Source organism: Thamnophis sirtalis, unplaced genomic scaffold, assembly GCF_051295495.1.
Source record: "Thamnophis sirtalis isolate CommonGarterSnake01/CBP01778 unplaced genomic scaffold, rThaSir2_p1.2 scaffold_1, whole genome shotgun sequence".
Classification (NCBI taxonomy): Eukaryota; Metazoa; Chordata; class Lepidosauria; order Squamata; family Natricidae; genus Thamnophis; species Thamnophis sirtalis.
Window position 1 is genome coordinate 3,160,756 of NW_028261381.1, and position 18,110 is coordinate 3,178,865.

Sequence of the window (18,110 nt, forward strand, 5' to 3'; positions counted from 1 at the left end):
CCCCACCCCGATCTCAGCTGTTTCCTTCTCCTCCGTTCCTTTCCTCTTCCCCAGCTTGCGCAGGCTTGTTTCTCCGTTTCTTCCCCCCCCATCTCAGCTGTTTCCCTTCTCTCTTACTCGTCGCGGGTTATATGCGTGGGCGGGTTATATGCGTGGGCGGGTTATATGCGTGGGCGGGTTATATGCGTGGGCGGGGTATACGGAAGATATTTTACACGATCCGGAAAACCCGCGGGTTATATGCGTGGGCGGGTTATTTGCGTGGGCGGGTTATATGGGTGGAAATACGGTATATATATATATATAAAGTCACAACCCCTGGTATGCCCAAATATGGGAGGAAGGTCACACTTCCACTCTCTGTCTTCGGCTCGTCACAAGAGACCATCCAGACAGAAACCCAATATTTTTTACTGTTGCCTTTTTGTTACATTTGTTATATTTATGCTAATAAATAAATAAAGGGAGACTAGTATAGATCTATTTCAAGCTATTTAGCTCTCATCAGCTAGCCACACCCTTGTTGGCACAGGTTCGATTCCCAACAAGGGTGTGGCTAGCTGATGAGAGCTAAATAGCTTGAAATAGATCTATACTAGTCTCCCTTTATTTATTTATCAGCATAAATATAACTAACATACATACATACATACATACATACATACATACATACATACATACATATATATATATATATATATATATATATATATATATATAAAATCAGTAGAGTGAAAAGGAAGCTTGGAGTTGAAAGAAAGAAGATTGCAGTGAACTTGGAAAGAGAATTGTGAACTTTGTTTGGAACTTAATAAAAGAGCCTTGGATTCTATATAGTGGCAGTGTTTACTATCTGAAGGAAAAGATCAATACAGATGATGTTGCAACAAGAAAAAGAAAAGGAAGTGACATTGCAGATGATTATGCAAGAAATTCAAAATATAGAAATGTAAGAACAAAGAACATTGAAAAGAGAACAGAGTATATTGAACAAAGAATAGGAAAAACAGATGAAAAAAATTAGAATATCCACTAAATGATGATGAAATATGAGGACAGATTTTAAAAAAGATGATGATGGAAGGAACAGACGAGGGGTTTCGAGTCTTTACAAGATATGCAGTGAAAAACAAGTTGCCAAGAGATGTCCATATAAGATTTGCCAAGAAAGCAATTAGAACACAAATACTACAAATGGCAAGAGATAAAAGACTGTATTACTATTGGATGGATACAGGATGACTTAATGAAATGCTATAATAAAAATTAATTTAAATTTATTTAAATTTAGAATATCTCACATAAAATGAAGTTATAATAGTTATAGTCAAATAAATGATTAATAATAATAATAATGTATACATATATACTAGATTGATAATATGAGATTTTATATAAATTGTAAGTGAGGACTATGGAGAGTATGCACAAAGGTTTGTAACCAAAGATAAACAATTTTATACAGAATATATATATAAAAATGTACTACTACTGGATGGATTTAGGATGATGTAACGAAATGCCATAATATAAATTTAATCAAAATTTAGAGTATCACATAAAATGAAGTAATAATAGTTATAGTCAAATAAATGTTTAACAATGATAATAATTGTATTTGTGCTGATAAATAAATAAAGGGAGACTAGTATAGATCTATTTCAAGCTATTTAGCTCTCATCAGCTAGCCTCATCAAATTTGGGCATACCGGGGGTTGTAAAATCTAATAAATGATAATAATTGTATACATATATCGGATTGATTATAATATGAGATTCTATTTAAATTGTAAGTGAACTATGGTGAGGATGCCCAAAAGTGTTGTAACCAATCGACACACTGTATGTAACTGGAAGATGGTTTTATGTTTCATTTTTTTCTGTGCTTGTTTGTTTAAAAATAAAAAATTCAACAACAAAAAAAGAATACTTCTCCCACAAGTCCTAGATATGGGGAAAGACTGCGCTGAATGTATCGCTTCTCCTCATGGAAAGTTACTATGACCTATTTGATATTAACATAGGTACTTGGCTCCAAATTTGTTATATTTTATTATTTTATATTTTTTACTATATTTTGTGATAGCTCTTCTTTTTATAAAGTTGTGAGGCATTAATAGCCATGGGCTATTGCAAAATCAACTCTAGAAATGTGAAATCAAAATCATTTTTCAGAAATGTGAAAAATAAACTTTAAAATCAACTTTTGACAGCATCTAAATTTTAACAATAAAAATTTAAACTATCTAATATAATAATTTCAGACTGAAAAGGAGTTATTCTGGTTCTACAATCTTAAGATGTATAGATAGAAGCTCAATTTTCATTTATGAACTCATTTATTGAAAGACAGATGAATATTATGAGGTCAATATTTAATTATTTATTTAAATTAGACTGAATGAAATCTTGTAAAGGTTTTATGTGCTTTTCTCTTTTTGTTTTATATATAAGAAAGAAGTAAAATAAAAGAGTAAATCCCAAAACTGTTCCTATGTTAACCTTTTTTTAAAAAATGTTTCTTTTAAAAACTTTTAAAAGCCCTATTATGATTGTAAAGACTTGAGGCAGATCAGTATTTACTGCTTTTAAGATATTTTTTGCTATTTTCATATTCTATACATCAAATGTACTAAATTTAATTCATAGGGAAAAATTTCTTACAAGCTAACATTGTGCTTTTTTATTTGTTCAACTAGCATGTGATGAAATCTAGAAATAGCTATAAAGTTTGTTGAATTATTTAAGCAAAATAAATGTACTTAATGTGTTAAAACATTAGTTAAAACTGAACTTTATAGCTTTAAGCTTAAAAGAAAACTAGTTAAATTAAAAGACAAATGCCAAAAATAGAAGCCAGAAGGAAAGGCAGGGATTTTTTAAAGTACCGAAAGACTTCCGCAGTTAAGGCTATCTTTACTCCAGTTGTAAGGCATTCCCAGCATTTGGAGGGAGAATAATTTGACATTCACCCAATGTTACATGATCCCATTTTCTGTGGTAGGGAGGGGGCATCCCTTTCACCTTCAACTTACCTTTGATGAAAGCATCACTTATGGAGATCATTTGTTGTCCTCCATTGTCAGCAATCATATACTCTGAATGAAGATAGAAAATAGAGATGGGAGGAGAAATGACAGGTTATGCTTGTATGCTATTATATGACATATACACCCATTCATTCCAGGAGGTTAATAAGAAACATGAGTCATGTATTTAGTCACTGAAGGCCTGTCCCGAGAGAACCTGTCTCGTTCGTTCTTCCTTCATTGTGTCAGCATAAATACTAAATTATCGTCCAATGGAATCGGTATGATATGAAAAAGATTCTGAATAAAAATATTTTCCAGTGGGGCTTAATTAACTTCTTATATGGCAAGTATTTGAACAAGACAAGGAGGGGGGGTCTTATCTTTTTTTAAGTGGATTCTTGGTTGCCGCATCTAAGACAAGAGATGTGTTAAACATTCCTCATACCCCTTCCCTACTTCCTCTGACCAACAACTCACGTTACTCAACTTTGTCCTCAGTTAATGGCTGTGGGGAAAAACACATATTTTGGACTCGACATTCCACGAGAGAACTGGGACAGCAAATTTGTATTTTTGCCTTGTCCCCACAAACTCTTTCTCATAGGACAAATACTGCCAGAAACATGATTAAAAGAAATAACGCCTAGAGGGGAGAGGAAAAGAAGAAGAGGAGGGAGGAAGAGAAAGAAAGAGAAGGAGAGAAGGTAGGAAGGAGAAGAAAAAGGGTAGGAGTAGGGAAGAGGTAAGGGAAGGAAGAAGGGGATGGAGACTAGGAAGGAAGAAAGTAGAGAAGGAAGGGAGGGAGAAAAGAAAAGAAAGAGAAAACAAGGTGGTGTCTTAGCAGGTGCGAAGGATGGTAAACAAAGCATTCTAAACTATACCTTATAACCTTCCAAATGGGATAATAATAATATAAGAATGGCAAAGAAAAAGAATAATTATGTGAATGTATATCTATAATCTGTATGTAAGAGAACAAATGATAGTAAAAATATATAGCATAATATAGGTAAATAATATCTGGTCATAAGTAGCTAAGTTTAAATAAAGAAATGTACATACAAAAGGATAACGAATAAGGAGATTCTGAATGAAAGATAGAAATGTATAGGAGGGAAAACACTAACTGCAAAGAAACCGATTCGGAACTGCTGTATGATATACGATGGAACTTATTGTTCCTAGTTTGTTTTTAATGTTATGTGTTTGTTTTTGTTGATGTGTTTATGTATTTAAAATAAAAAATTTATCCGGGGGAAAAAAATAACGCCTCTCCTACAGAAGTTGCTACACTGATATCTCAAAAGAACAGAGAAGACAGCTTTAAGGGAGCGCTCATTGCCCCTATTCATTACTTCAGCTTGCATTTAGTTCTTCTTTGTTCACCGTTACAAAGAGCTGAGTGGGTCTGGTGTTACTTTTGCACACCACGTATGCATACCTCCAGTATAAAATAGGACAGACTGCTACAAAAAGACAGCTTAAATCCTATTTTAAGCCCTCATCTTGTATGTGCATGCACACACACACACATATGTACATTGCTGAACTCCAAGTACACTTAAGAGGGTTTATGAGACAGCATATATATTACTAGTGAGCCGTAGCAAACGGTCCCCAACACCATTACTATGATTCTAGAAGTAAAGGCAGTAGCAACAAAATTCAAACATAGTTCCCTTTATACTATACTGAATACGGAGGGTGAAGTTTGACACACAGCCTCTGCAAACTACATTTTGAAAACTTTTTAGTGAGGAAGTGTTGATTTGCCAAGCCGCCTAGAACTAGACATAACATAATTTCAAATTATGTCCACAACGTAATTTCTGAGACAATGAACTCATTGCCAAAGAATTTAAAATATAATCATGCCTGTTCGTAGCTGTTGTAGCTTTTGAACCATACTCTGTAAACCCACATGACTATGGAATATTCTACAAAGCATGGTTTAAAAAGCAATATTTTAGTTAGAAGTCTTAACCAGTCAATGTATCATAATCCCAAATTACTCACATAAATATTCTGCAAAAATCCTCCTTTAAGAAAACAAGCTTTTACATCATGTTGTTTTCAGGAGAGAGAGGCAATCTTTTTCGGTTATGAATATATTTGAAGTGCTGGAGTTATGTCATAGATGCTCTCAAACCAGGGGTGGGTTTCTCGCCCCGTTCCAACCGGTTCGGTTGAAACGGGGCCAGCGGCGTCATCGTGCACGCGCGCAGTGCACGCATGCGTACTAGCGTCTGTGCAATGCTCCAGCTGCTCCTGGAGGATCGCGCAGGCGCTGTATGCGTCCTGCGCATGCGTGAAAGCGCAGAACTCGTCAAAACCGGGTAAGGAGCACGGGCAGGCAGGCGGGCCCTTCGCCGTTCCCGGAAGTTACTTACTTCCGGGTTCGCCGACCAACCGGTTTGCGGGGACTGCCGCGAACCGGTTGAAACCCACCCCTCTCTCAAACATAACTGCTATGGTAGTTTACCTAGTAATAAAATGGCTGCCATGTTGCGCATGGCTACTTGCAAAAGTTATTAGCCCATGGGATTGATGCCACTCTCCTTTTATCCTCCCAAGGCACACTTGGTTTTGCTTTATTTCTGGGTGACTGGGTTCATTTCCAAATATTCAATCATTTGATTTACTGCTCAATGAATATCACAACTTTCTGCCCAGCAACTAGCAGTGTGGGGTAGGAAGAGCCCTATATTAGTTTCAAAGAAATTTATTTGCTAAGGAAGCAGCTACAAATGGCTGGATATTTAAGAGATGCCATGCTGTAACAGCTATTCAACTGCTTGCATATTATTATCATTGCTATATATTGCATAGACTTACTTTGAAATATAAAGTTAAGGAAACTTCTATTTCTTATACTCTTTTCCTATTTCCCCCCGCAAATTTGCATATCCGACATCAGGAATTATTCCTTGCTTCAAAAAAGAAATTGCTGGATCAAAATAAAGTATCTTCCAAAATATTTATAGTTCTTACTAAAATAGAAAGTGGTAATCATTGGCAACTAAATCTTCAGATATGCCTTCCATGAGGTTTTTTTTTTTTTTGAGTATCTATATTTTTTTTAGGAAAGATGACTGACACCTACTCATTGAGTAATGAAACAACATTATAGACTAAACTTAATACTAAGTTGTGGTGAAATGATGATTTAAAGCAGCTTTCAGATCCAAGCATATGGAAACCAACATGGTGATCTTGGGCCAATCATTCTCTCTCAACCAATTCACCTCACAGGGTTCTTGCTGTAGGGAAAATAGGAGGAAGAAAGTGTTCGCTGCCTTGAGATGTTTATAAAAATAACAAAGGTAGGATATAAATAAAATAATAAATACTTGGAGTCACAGTGATAGAAGCGTCATTTTAATGTCCTACTCTGCATAAAAGTCAAGGGCTTGGACAAAATTCCAGGCAGAGATTGGTTGGTATTATAAATGACTGGATTACGTTTCTGTAACATTTCGTACTGAGATGCCAAGATTTTTCTGCTTAGAAGCAAAATTCCCTTCCCTTCCAATGAAAACAAGATTTTTCTGCTTAGAAGCAAAATTAGAAGCAAGATTTTTCTGCTTAGAAGCAAAATTCCCTTCCCTTCCAATGAACACCAAGGAATATTTTCAAAAGCATTTGGTATATTAGTATCATGCAATAATATTAGAAAAATGAAAATCAATCGCATGAACCGATATTATTAGTATTAGTTTTAGTGACCAGTGTTGTTATTCCATGCATAAAGCAGCAGAATCAAATACTGAATTACGATATCTAAGGTTATTTGTTAGCATGGGCACAGGAAAATTTACCTTTTTTTATTTTATTTTCTTTCGAACAGAATCCTCTCATGATTTTTTGTGAAGCAAAGTTGTCGAAAGAAAAGATTAGAGGAAAAGCTCACTTTTTATCTGGAATTCTTTAATCGTTTTGTAAGTCTCCCAGAGTCCCTCCAGCAATGAGGTGGGCAGCATATAAATTTAACTGAATAACAGAGTTGGAAGGGGTTTTTGGAGGTCTTTTAGTCCTCTGCACAAACAGGAGACCCTATTATCATTCCAGATATATGGCGGTCCAATTTCTTCTTAAAAACCTCCAGTGATGGATTGCCCACTATTTGTGAAGGCACTGGTTAACGTTGTCACGGTCAGGAAATTTCTTAGTTCTAGCTTGCTTCCCTCCTTGATTAATTTCCATTCCTTTGCTTCTTGTCCTGCCTTTAAGTGCTTTGGAAAATAGGTTGGCCACATCTTCTTAGATATGGGAACACTGATATCATGTCATCTCTAAGTCCTTCTTTTCACTAGACCAGTGTTTCTCAACCTTGTCAACTTGAAGATGTCTGGACTTCAACTCCCAGAATTCCCCAGCCAGCGAATGCTGGCTGGGGAATTCTGGGAGTTGAAGTCCAGACATCTTCAAGTTGACAAGGTTGAGAAACACTGCACTAGACTATACATAGACATACATAATTCTTGCAATCATTGTTCATGTGTTTTAGTCTCCAGCCCCCTAATGATCTTTGTTACACTTTTCTGCACTCCTTCCAGAGCTTCTAAATCTTTTTTTTATAATATGGTGACCAAAACTTGAGGCAGTATTCTAAGTATGGTCTTACTAAGGCTTTATAAAGCAGTACTAATACTTCCATGTGATCTTGATTTTATCTCTGTTAATGCAACCTAGGATTGTGTTGGCTTTTTTGGCTGCTGCCACACACTGTTGGCTCGTATTTAAGTGATTGTCCACTAGGCTCCAAGATCCCTCTGACAGTTATTGCTATTGAGCAGGTTTCACCTAATTTGTACCTGTACATTTGATTTTTCTTGCCTAAGTGTAAGACTTTACTTTTCTCTACACTGAAATTCGTTTTGTTAAATAGGGCCCAGTCTTCAAGTTTGTTGAGATCCATCTGAATCTTGAACCTATTTTCTGGATAAATCTAATACATAATTTATTTATTTAACGTTTAAATAAATATTAAATATTTATTAAATACATTTAATAAATAAATATTACTATTAAGAGCCTAAAGGGGAGATCCTTCACTGCCACCATTCTGATAAGTAAAAGAATATCAGAGTTTAAAATGCTTTATGCTTGCAACATGCAAGAAGCCCGAATTAAGCTACAAAATAGCTGGACAATACGTATGACAATAACTTCTCTGTCCTTTTAAGAAAGTAGAGATCAAATACCTAAAAGCATTTGTCTGAGACAGAAAGAAGAAAAGGAAATTTGGGTTCCTGCACTAGTCTGAACAAACTCTCTAAAAGACTCCATGTATAATTTAAGAGACTGAATCCAAATTGAGTTTTTTCTATCTCGCTACTCTACCCAAAATAGGATTGGCATAGCTGTATTTAGAAAGATCTGTGTTTATAGCAATAGCAGTTCGACTTATATACCGCTTCATAGGGCTTTCGGCCCTCTCTAAGCGGTTTACAGAGCCAGCATATCGCCCCCAACAATCCGGGTCCTCATTTCACCCACCTCAGAAGGATGGAAGGCTGAGTCAACCTTGAGCCGGTGAGATTTGAACCGCCGAACTGCAGATAGCAGTCAGCTGAAGTGGCCTGCAGTACTGCACTCTAACCACTGCGCCACCTCGGCTCTTATATCTGCTGTCTTCAGAACAGATGTTTATCAAAACTCTTACACTTCATGGAGAAAAGGCAACTGTCAGGGGAGTTATGCAAGAACTCACCAATCGTATAGGCAACACTTGTTGTTTGTGAAAATGAAAAACAGGAATTTATAGCAATAGCACTTGCAGTTAGACTTATATACCGCTTCATAGGGCTTTCAGGCCTCTCTAAGCGGTTTACAGAGAGTCAGCATATTGCCCCCAACAATCTGGGTCCTCATTTTACCCACCTCGGAAGGATGGAAGGCTGAGTCAACCCTGAGCCGGTGAGATTTGAACCGCTGACCTGCTGATCTAGCAGTAGCCTGCAGTGCTGCATTTAACCACTGCGCCACCTTGGCTCTATGGGAATCTAGGAATTCCCTAACTGTGAAAAGATTACAGGATTATTTGGACATATTTGAACCGAGGCATCAGCCTTGCTTTCTCTTATGGGTGACTCGGAGTGGCAGCTCCCTCCTACCTTTCTGGTCAGCAGGATGAGGGGGCACATGTGGGTATTTGGAGTGCTTCTTGATATGGAAGTTCACGTTGTCCAGCTCCACATTCAGGCTGATGGAAGCAGCTGAGTCGCTATCCATGGCAGACTGGAAGCTGCTGACCGAGGTACGCTTGCTAGGGCTGGCGGAATCTTTGGGATTTCAGTGGGGAGAAGAAAAATACAGGGGAGGAGAGGGGGGTGGGTGGGTGGGTGCAAATAACAGGTTTCAAGAGGATATCAAGGAGAGGAGAGACATTATCTTTAATTACACGAAATTGAACTGCTGGAGAAAGCGAGAAAGACGGTACTTTCGTCCGCTTGTATTTCCGTGGCTTTTCCAAAATTCTGACGGTCTTTTAAGAACCGTGACTTTATCAGACCATCGTGCTACAGAGATACGCTGCAAACACATATTTTAAAGCCTGAAAGCAAAATTAAAACAGTCTAGCTGACTGCACAAAAAAATAATGCTGCATTTGTTTAAGCAAATCTTCTCAGGCTGGTATCCTCCAGATCAATTGGATTACAAACCCCATTTTTTCCTCATGGGAGTTGTAATACTAAGAATTAAGACACATGAGTTGGAGCCAACTGGCATAAAAGGATTAGGGGGGGTGGGGATGGGGAGGGGGGGAAGCATTCGTTTCTACAGGCAGGAAGCAGCAGCAATGGGACTATCAGCTAAAACGAAACCCTCAAATGAGAGACAGACTCACTCGTCAAGTTGTCGTCCCCTTCTTCTGCAATTTGCTCCGTGTCACTATCATCAAACTTGATGTCTTTGAACCACGACGGCTCGGAATGGCCCTCCACGGAGTTGACGGAGTCGCTGTCTGGAGAAGGAGTTTCAGAAAATTCTGTACTCTATGAAATTAATGATGGGAGAAATACTAGAACATGAATTGCACAGAATGGAAACACGAGATTAACACAACCAGATTAAGAGAACATTTGCAGGGGAATTTCTTTTTTTAAAAAAATGAGCAAAGCGAATAAGTGTGTCTTTTCCAATATATTTTAAGTAACAACATTTTGCTGGCAAAAATCAGAACTCACAAATGAAACAATGAGAAACAAAAAAAATAAATAAATTGTTATTTTTTTCTCTATATGCAAATAAAGTTAGGAACCAATGTCGGGTAAGGGGTAACAGCCTTCTGATCCACAAAACAGGAAGTTTAATTTTGGCAGAGGGAATTGTAACTTCAAATGGTCACTCATGCCCTCGTCACCTCTAGGCTCGATTACTGCAACTCACTTTACATGGGGCTGCCCTTGAAGAGTGTTCGGAGACTACAGTTGGTCCAGAATGCAGCTGCGTGAGCGATATCGGGTGTACCTCGGTACACCCATGTTACACCTATCCTCCGCGAGCTGCACTGGCTCCCTATTGGTCTCCAGACGCGCTACAAAGTGCTGGTGATTACCTTTAAAGCCCTACATGGCATTGGACCTGGATATCTGAGAGACCGTCTCCTGCCACATACCTCCCTACATCCGATAAGAACCCACAGGCTAGGCCTCCTCCGGGTGCCGTCGACCGGACAATGCCGGCTGGCGACCACTCGGGGGAGAGCCTTTTCTGTAGCTGCTCCGTCCCTGTGGAACGAGCTACCAGCAGAGATCTGGACCCTCCCCACTCTTGTGGCCTTCCAAAAAGTCACCAAAACCTGACTGTTCCGACAGGCCTGGGGTTGCTGATTTTTAAATCAGGTCCAACCCCCAGCTAAGCCAAATGTATGTTGTGTTTTTTAAACTTTTTTTGTTTCTTTCCCCTATGTGTTTTTTATTTTATTTCGTATTTGTAAGCCGCCCGGAGTCCTCCGGGATTGGGCAGCATATAAGCTCGTTAAATTTCGAATTGTCAAACTTTTGTTTTTTTTAAAAAAAACTCTCTTGCTCTTAAAAGTTCTTCTGTGCTATTCTAAATGGGGAGAAATTCTGTTGCCACACTAATAAATCCCACAGGAAATTCAAATGATCACAAATGTGTGGGAATTCTAGCCCTGAAAATCAGAATGTTACCAACTACCCAATGGACAGCCCAAGGAACGTCAGTTTTTGAAGTAGACATGCTTTCAGATGTATCCACGTGTGATGTTAACATTTGTTAAGAGTTCCTAGTTTTCTCCACTTCATTCCATGGCATGCTTGTTTAACTTGCTCTCCTCTCTCGCAGGCATAAAGATATTTAATGAAAGTCAGTAACTCACTCCCCTACTCAGTCACATATTATTGTTTAAAAATATAGCTCTACTAATTATTAATATTGGGATCAAGCCCAGGTAATTATGCTGAAACTAAATTTTTTCTTCAAGGTTAGTATACTTTGCGACAGAGGACACACACACACACACGTACTAATTGAGCAATTTTCTAGCTAACCAAATAAAAATGACACTAATCTGTTGCAACTCAAAGGCCAATTTTGACCTCATCACAGATGAATTCTACAAATGCGAGTCTGAAGCAAGCATTATTGTAGACAGAACAGAAGGAATTTCTAGGAACAAACATTAAGCAATGTTTCTGATAAGGAATAATCTTGATATAAGCTGGAAATGTGGATTTATCCTTATTTTTCTCCATATGTGTATGTAGTTTTAAAAGCTTTATAATTTTTCCCCTACTACCGAAGCAATTTTATTTTATTTATTTCAAAAGACAAGACAAGAAATAGATACAATACATAGAGTTTTAAATTACTTATTTACAAGTGTAGGCAGTTGTTAAATACAGTCTGGCAGAAATGTGTACTGAGCAAATAAATCTATCATCAGCCTGCCTCCTGCATACGACAGGAAATCTAAACTAGATCTGCCCAACTCATAGAGGGAAAGGGCTACATTGATAAATCAAAACTAATGGTAGGCCATAAAGGAATAGCTGGCACCCCAGCTGTAACTGTTCAACAGCTGGCAAAGCAGCAATGGAGCTAGTGGCATTGATGAGGCCTTGAGGTGTTGGAGGTGCTTGGTAGCAATTCTTTCAAAGTGGTGGCAGATCCCTTTTAAAGGCAGCAATGAGGTGGGAGTAGAGTTAATTTATGTCTGTGGGTCAGAGGTGGGTTCCTACCAGTTCGCACCAGTTTGGTACAACCGGTTCGTCAAATCTACCGAACCGGTTACAAGAGGTTCCACCAGTGGACCCGGAAAGCAGGCCACACCTACTTTTGAAACCCACCACTGGTCCTTGGATATGATTATTCTACACTATCATGCTCATATTTATAAAACTCAGGGCCTCTGTGAAAGGTAAGGGTGACCACTGCGTTTGTGGCGCAATCAGAACATTGCGTGTGTCGAAGTTGTTTTAACGCAAACCAAAGATGCCTTTTAAAAAACAAGTTTACATCATATTCTTATTCATGCCAGTGCTGTATGTGGGGTAATTTAAGGTGGTTCTGACAAGTGTCGTCGGCATCTTCATATCCGGTCACATGGGCGGCAAGCCACTCCCATCCGGCCACATGGGCAGTAAGCCACTCCCACAAAGGAGGCCACACCCACAGAGTAGTTTTGAACAATTTTTGAAACCCACCACTGGTCCTTGGATATGATTATTCTACACTATCAAGCTCCTATTTATAAAACTCAGTGCCTCTGTGAAAGGTAAGGATGACTACTGCGTTTGTGGTGCAATCAGAACATTGCGTGTGTTGAAGTTGTTTTAACGCAAACCAAAGATGCCTTTTAAAAAACAAGCTTACATCATATTCTTACGCATGCCAGTGCTGTGTGTGAGGTAATTTAAGGCGGTTCTGACAAGTGTCGTCGGCATCTTCAAATCTACCGAACCGGTTAGAAGAGGTTCCACCAGTGGACCCAGAAAGCAGGCCACACCTACAGAAGAGGTTCCTAAAAATTTTTGAAACCCACCACTGCTATGGATATTCTCAGTCATCCAAGTCACGGCTGTCCCAAAGGTGCTTTTTCAAGAGGCAGCTTCTCATCCAAGAAGATCCTTCAGCTCTCACTGGACGGTGGGGAATGAAAGGATGTGTACTCATTGCAGACAGATGGACATTTGCATTCTTTTAGCGAGTCATTAAGGTGACCTGGAGATTTATCTCTGTCATCAGGGTCACCTGAGTGGTGCAAATGGGTGTGGAGGCTTCTTGGAACTATTAAAAGGACTGTGTTGTAGATTGGAGACAGATATCATATCCCTCCCCCCTCTGTTGAGAGAGGGCTGTTCAATTTTGACACAGATGGCCTCTTTGACCCCTATTTCAAACTAGCGATCTTCTCTGTCCAAAATGTGGACTTTGCTGTCTTCAAGCAAGTGGCCTGTGTCTTTCAAATGCAGATGGACTGCTGAATCTAGTCCTGATGTGTTTGTTCTCCCATGTTGTGCCAAGGGCTTATGAAGGGGTTGTTCTGTTTCCCCAATGTACAGATCTGCACATGGCTCACTGCATTATATTGCATATACCACATTGCTCAGTTTACGTCTGGGTGTTTTATCTTTGGGGTGGACAAGCTTCTGTCTTAGTGTATTCTTGGGTTTAAAGTGCGCACGTATGTGCATGTATGTTGGCCGAAGCTGTCTGCAAGGAATATACATCCTTCCATTCCTCACCATCCAGTCAGAGCTGAAGAAGCTTCTTGGATGAGAAGCAAAAGTCCACTTGAAAAAGCACCTTTGGGATAGAGTTAATTTAGTTTCAAAAAAGTCGGAAAGTCACGTAAGGCTGCTTTGCAAGCTGGCTGATCTAAATAGTTACATGTTTGATATCTATATTTACAGCCTTCGGGGTGTTTTCTTTTTTTAAAAAGTCTTGATTTTTTTTAAAATATCTGTACTTTGATTTTTCTTCTGAAGTTCTTGGAAAATGCCTTCTTTTTAATGAAGATTCCATAAATTTCCAAGTTTATTTCTTGCTGTTGTTAGTTGCGAAGTTGTGTCCGACCCATCCCGACCCCCTGGACAACGTTCCTCCAGGCCTTCCTGTCCTCTACTATCCTTTGGAGTCCATTTAAGTTCACACCTACTGCTTTGGTGACTCCATCCAGCCACCTCGTTCTCTGTCATCCCATTCTTCTTTTGCCCTCAATCTTTCCCAGCATTAGGCTCTTCTCCAGTGAGTTCTTCCTTCTCATTAGGTGGCCAAAGTATTTGAGTTTCATCTTCAGGATCTGGCCTTCTAAAGAGCAGTCAGGGTTGATCTCCTCTAGGACTGACCGCTTTGATCGTCTTGCAGTCCAAGGGACTCAGTGTAGGTGTCTTCTCCAGCACCAGAGTTCAAAGGCCTCCATTCTTTGGCACTCAGCCTTCTTTATGGTCTTTTCATACATTGCAACTGGAAAAACCAGTTATTTCTTGACCTTAGATAAATACGTTCACTTGCAGATTTATTTTATATACCACACATCTCACTCTGAAAAGTTGCTCTGGGTGGAAATTATCCTTATTTTCCTGATTTAATTATCAGAAATTAAATTGCTTTCCACAGGCTTTTCCAAAAGAACAAACGGACACACTTTCTGAATAGTTATTAAGTGAAATGCAAAGATCAGCATGAAACTTACAAAACTTGCTATTCTGAAATTTCTGGGTCAAAAATTCCAAAGCCACAAGACAATGTTAGTTTTTTTTTCTCCAAGCTACGCGATCCACACGTAACTTTTCACACAAAAGAAATCCATACCTGTAATGGTCTGTAGAGAGCATACTCATCTCTAAAGATTTGATCATGGTGACTGACACAATCCAGCCAACGCCCATCTACTAAAGCCTGTCCTATTGCAATTGCTTGAGCCCTGGAAATAAGACCATTTAAAACCTCATGTTAACGAACAAACGAATTTTTAATTTACCGTAGAGATGTTTTTCTTGCAGGGCTCAAAGGTAAATAATACATATAGAAGGTATAAGATTAAGATGGTTTAAAAAGTGAGCTTCAGAAACCTTTTTTCAACCAAAGGAGCCAAACTCAACAACCAGTTTGGTGAATTATTTAAGATGCTGGACTAATAACCAGGAGACACAGTTTTAGTCGTCCCTTAAGACATGGAAGCTGGCTGGGTGACTTTCAGCCAACGGCTCTCTCAACCCAACCCATCTACCTCACAGAGTGATTGTGAGCCGAGGTGGCGCAGTGGTTAGGGTGCAGTACTGCAGCCACTTCAGCTTACTGCTAGTTCTGCAGCTCGGCGGTTCAAATCTCACCGGCTCAAGGTTGACTCAGCTTTCCATCCTTCCGAGGTGGGTAAAATGAGGACCCAGATAGCAATAGCAATAGCAGTTAGACATATACCGCTTCATAGGGCTTTCAGCCCTCTCTAAGCGGTTTACAGAGTCAGCATTTTGCCCCCAACAACAATCCGGGTCCTCATTTTACCCACCTCGGAAGGATGGAAGGCTGAGTCAACCTTGAGCCGGTGAGATTTGAACAGCCGAACTGCTGAACTGCAGTCAGCTGAGGTAGCCTGCAGTGCTGCACTCTAACCACTGTGCCACCTCGGCTCTCTTGTGGGGGCGATATGCTGACTCTGTAAACCGCTTAGAGAGGGCTGAAAGCCCTATGAAGCAGTATATAAGTCTAACTGCTATTGCTATTGTTTTGGTGAAATAGGAGCTTAGACTATTAAGCAGACTGCCTTGAATTCTTCAAATAAGGGCAGAATATAAATCAAAATAATAATTTTAAGAAACTCTGTGTCTTTGCCAACCCCTCATAATTTTGCTTTCATGTCATCCTCAAGCTCTATACAAGGTACTTTCAAATCAACTTTTAATTGCTATGCTTTTAAAGAGACGCTTTTTCCTTTAGACAGGCAAAACCGAAGTACTGCTTATCTTGTTCTCTGGGGATATCCTGGTCTGGATAAGTGTAGAGTCCTGAACTTTAAACTCTTCCACTGTACCCACCAAGCTGATTCCTAGCTCAGAGACATGTTTTTGAAAAAAAGGATCATCCTCTTAGCAATAACCAGCATGGGGGACAAAAAGGGGGGACAGAAGCTGCCCTGTGGATTTGGGAGGAAATCTCTTCCTCTTGCTATATCACATTCTCTCCTGATAGTTGGTGAACATGAACCCATGTTCAGAATCCACCCAAATTAATGGCAGAGGGGTGATGGGTTCTACAAACTGTCTGAATCATCATTACACAATTCTCAGTTCCTGACAGGTGTTATTTGGGTTCACCGACAAATACCGACAAATGCGCGCTCGACAAAAGAGCGGCGATGAAACCGCGGCGAGAAAACCGCGAGTTCTAAATCGCGCCGGCGAATGAGCGCAGAAGCGCGCCGACAACAGTGCGCCGACAAAAGCGTGCCTTCAACAAACAATAACCGCGAGTTCTAAACCTAACCCTAAACCTAACCCTAAACCTAACCCTTACCTTAACTGAAATCCCTAAACCTAACCCTTACTTTAACTGAAATCCCTAAACCTAACCCTTACCTTAATTGAAATCCTTAAACCTAACCCTGAACCTTAACTGAAATCGCGCTTTTGTGGGCACGGTTTTGTCGGCGCGTTGTTGTGGGCGCGTTTATGACGTCACGGTTTTCTCGCCGCGGTTTTGTCGGCACGCTTTTGTCGTGTGGGCATTTGTCGGGTCACGGTTATTTGGACTATTTGAGATTAATGATAAACACAAAGGATATTCTGACTCATTAACAGAATAGACTGGAAGGTAATTAATGGATCAAAACTTAATTATTCTTATCTAAAAGTTTATTCCCCAAAATAATTTACTATAGGAGGCATAGATCAAGAACAAGAAAGAGGGGAAAAAATAGGTAGGATGGGAAAGGGTGGGTTTGACTAGATACGAAATGCTGGAGTTTAATTATGAATAATTTTACATTTGCAGAATCCCTAAACTGGAATAAGCCCAACTATTTTTATCTTACTATCCTACGTCAACTAACCCTGAACATACGTACAAAAGGCCCCGTTACCTAGTAGTGATGTGGCCATTCCTTATAAGCCAATTGACCAGCTCCTTCCCTACAATGCAGTTGGGGTGGGTACGCAGCCAGTAGCGATGATCTTGAAACTCCATCCCACTGTTGTGATGGCATATTTTCTTCCACAAATCCTTTAACTGAACTGAGTCCTAGAAGACAAAATGATGACATTTGGAGATAGCACACATTTACAGGGCTTAAGTGTTCTGTTCTGAGAGGTGCTGTTTACGCTCTTCCAAGTGATTTACAAAATTCCTCGTTTTGCCCCTCCCCTTTTCCTGGATAGACTGCTAAGACAGACAGTTTGTTCAAGGGACAAGTGCACATTTTATTTAAATATTCAGAATTTTAATCATTATCCTTCTGACCAGAGGTGGGTTCCTACCAGTTCGCACCTATTCGGTAGAACCGGTTCGTCAAATCTACCAAACCGGTTAGAAGAGGTTCCACCAGTGGACCCGGAAAGCAGGCCACACCTACAGAAGAGGTTCCAAAATTTTTTGAAACCCACCACTGGTCCTTGGATATGATTATTCTACACTATCATGCTCATATTTATAAAACTCAGCGCCTCTGTGAAAGGATGACTACTGCGTTTGTGGTGCAATCAGAACATGGCGTGTGTTGAAGTTGTTTTAACGCAAACCACAGATGCCTTTTAAAAAACAAGTTTACATCATATTCTTATGCATGCCAGTGCTGTGTGGGAGGTAATTTAAGGTGGTTCTGACAAGTGTCGTCGGCATCTTCATATCCGGTCACATGGGTGGCAAGCCACTCCCATCCGGTCACATGGGCAGAAAGCCACTCCCACAAAGGAGGCCACACCCACAGAGTAGGTTCGAACAATTTTTGAAACCCACCACTGACTAAGACAGACAGTTTGTTCAAGGGACAAGTGCAGATTTTATTTAAATATTCAGAATTTTAATCATTATCCTTCTGACTGAGAGAATGTTTAAATATAGATTGTTGGCTTTCTGACACTCCAGAGACTTTGTGATGATGCCTAGTCTCTT

The 18,110-nt window shown here is 39.5% G+C and overlaps 1 protein-coding gene across 1 annotated transcript in view; it reads right to left on the reverse strand.

The window, feature by feature from the left end:
* Positions 1 to 18,110, reverse strand: part of PIKFYVE (phosphoinositide kinase, FYVE-type zinc finger containing) — a 112,303-nt gene that overhangs the window by 61,486 nt on the left and 32,707 nt on the right. The window contains exons 9-13 of the mRNA XM_087706636.1: positions 17,083 to 17,240; positions 14,817 to 14,928; positions 9,883 to 10,030; positions 9,149 to 9,316; positions 3,036 to 3,098 (exon numbers count right to left, since the gene is read on the reverse strand). Coding sequence (XP_087562762.1) covers positions 3,036 to 3,098; positions 9,149 to 9,316; positions 9,883 to 10,030; positions 14,817 to 14,928; positions 17,083 to 17,240 — 649 coding nt within the window. The remainder of the gene's footprint in view (positions 1 to 3,035; positions 3,099 to 9,148; positions 9,317 to 9,882; positions 10,031 to 14,816; positions 14,929 to 17,082; positions 17,241 to 18,110) is intronic.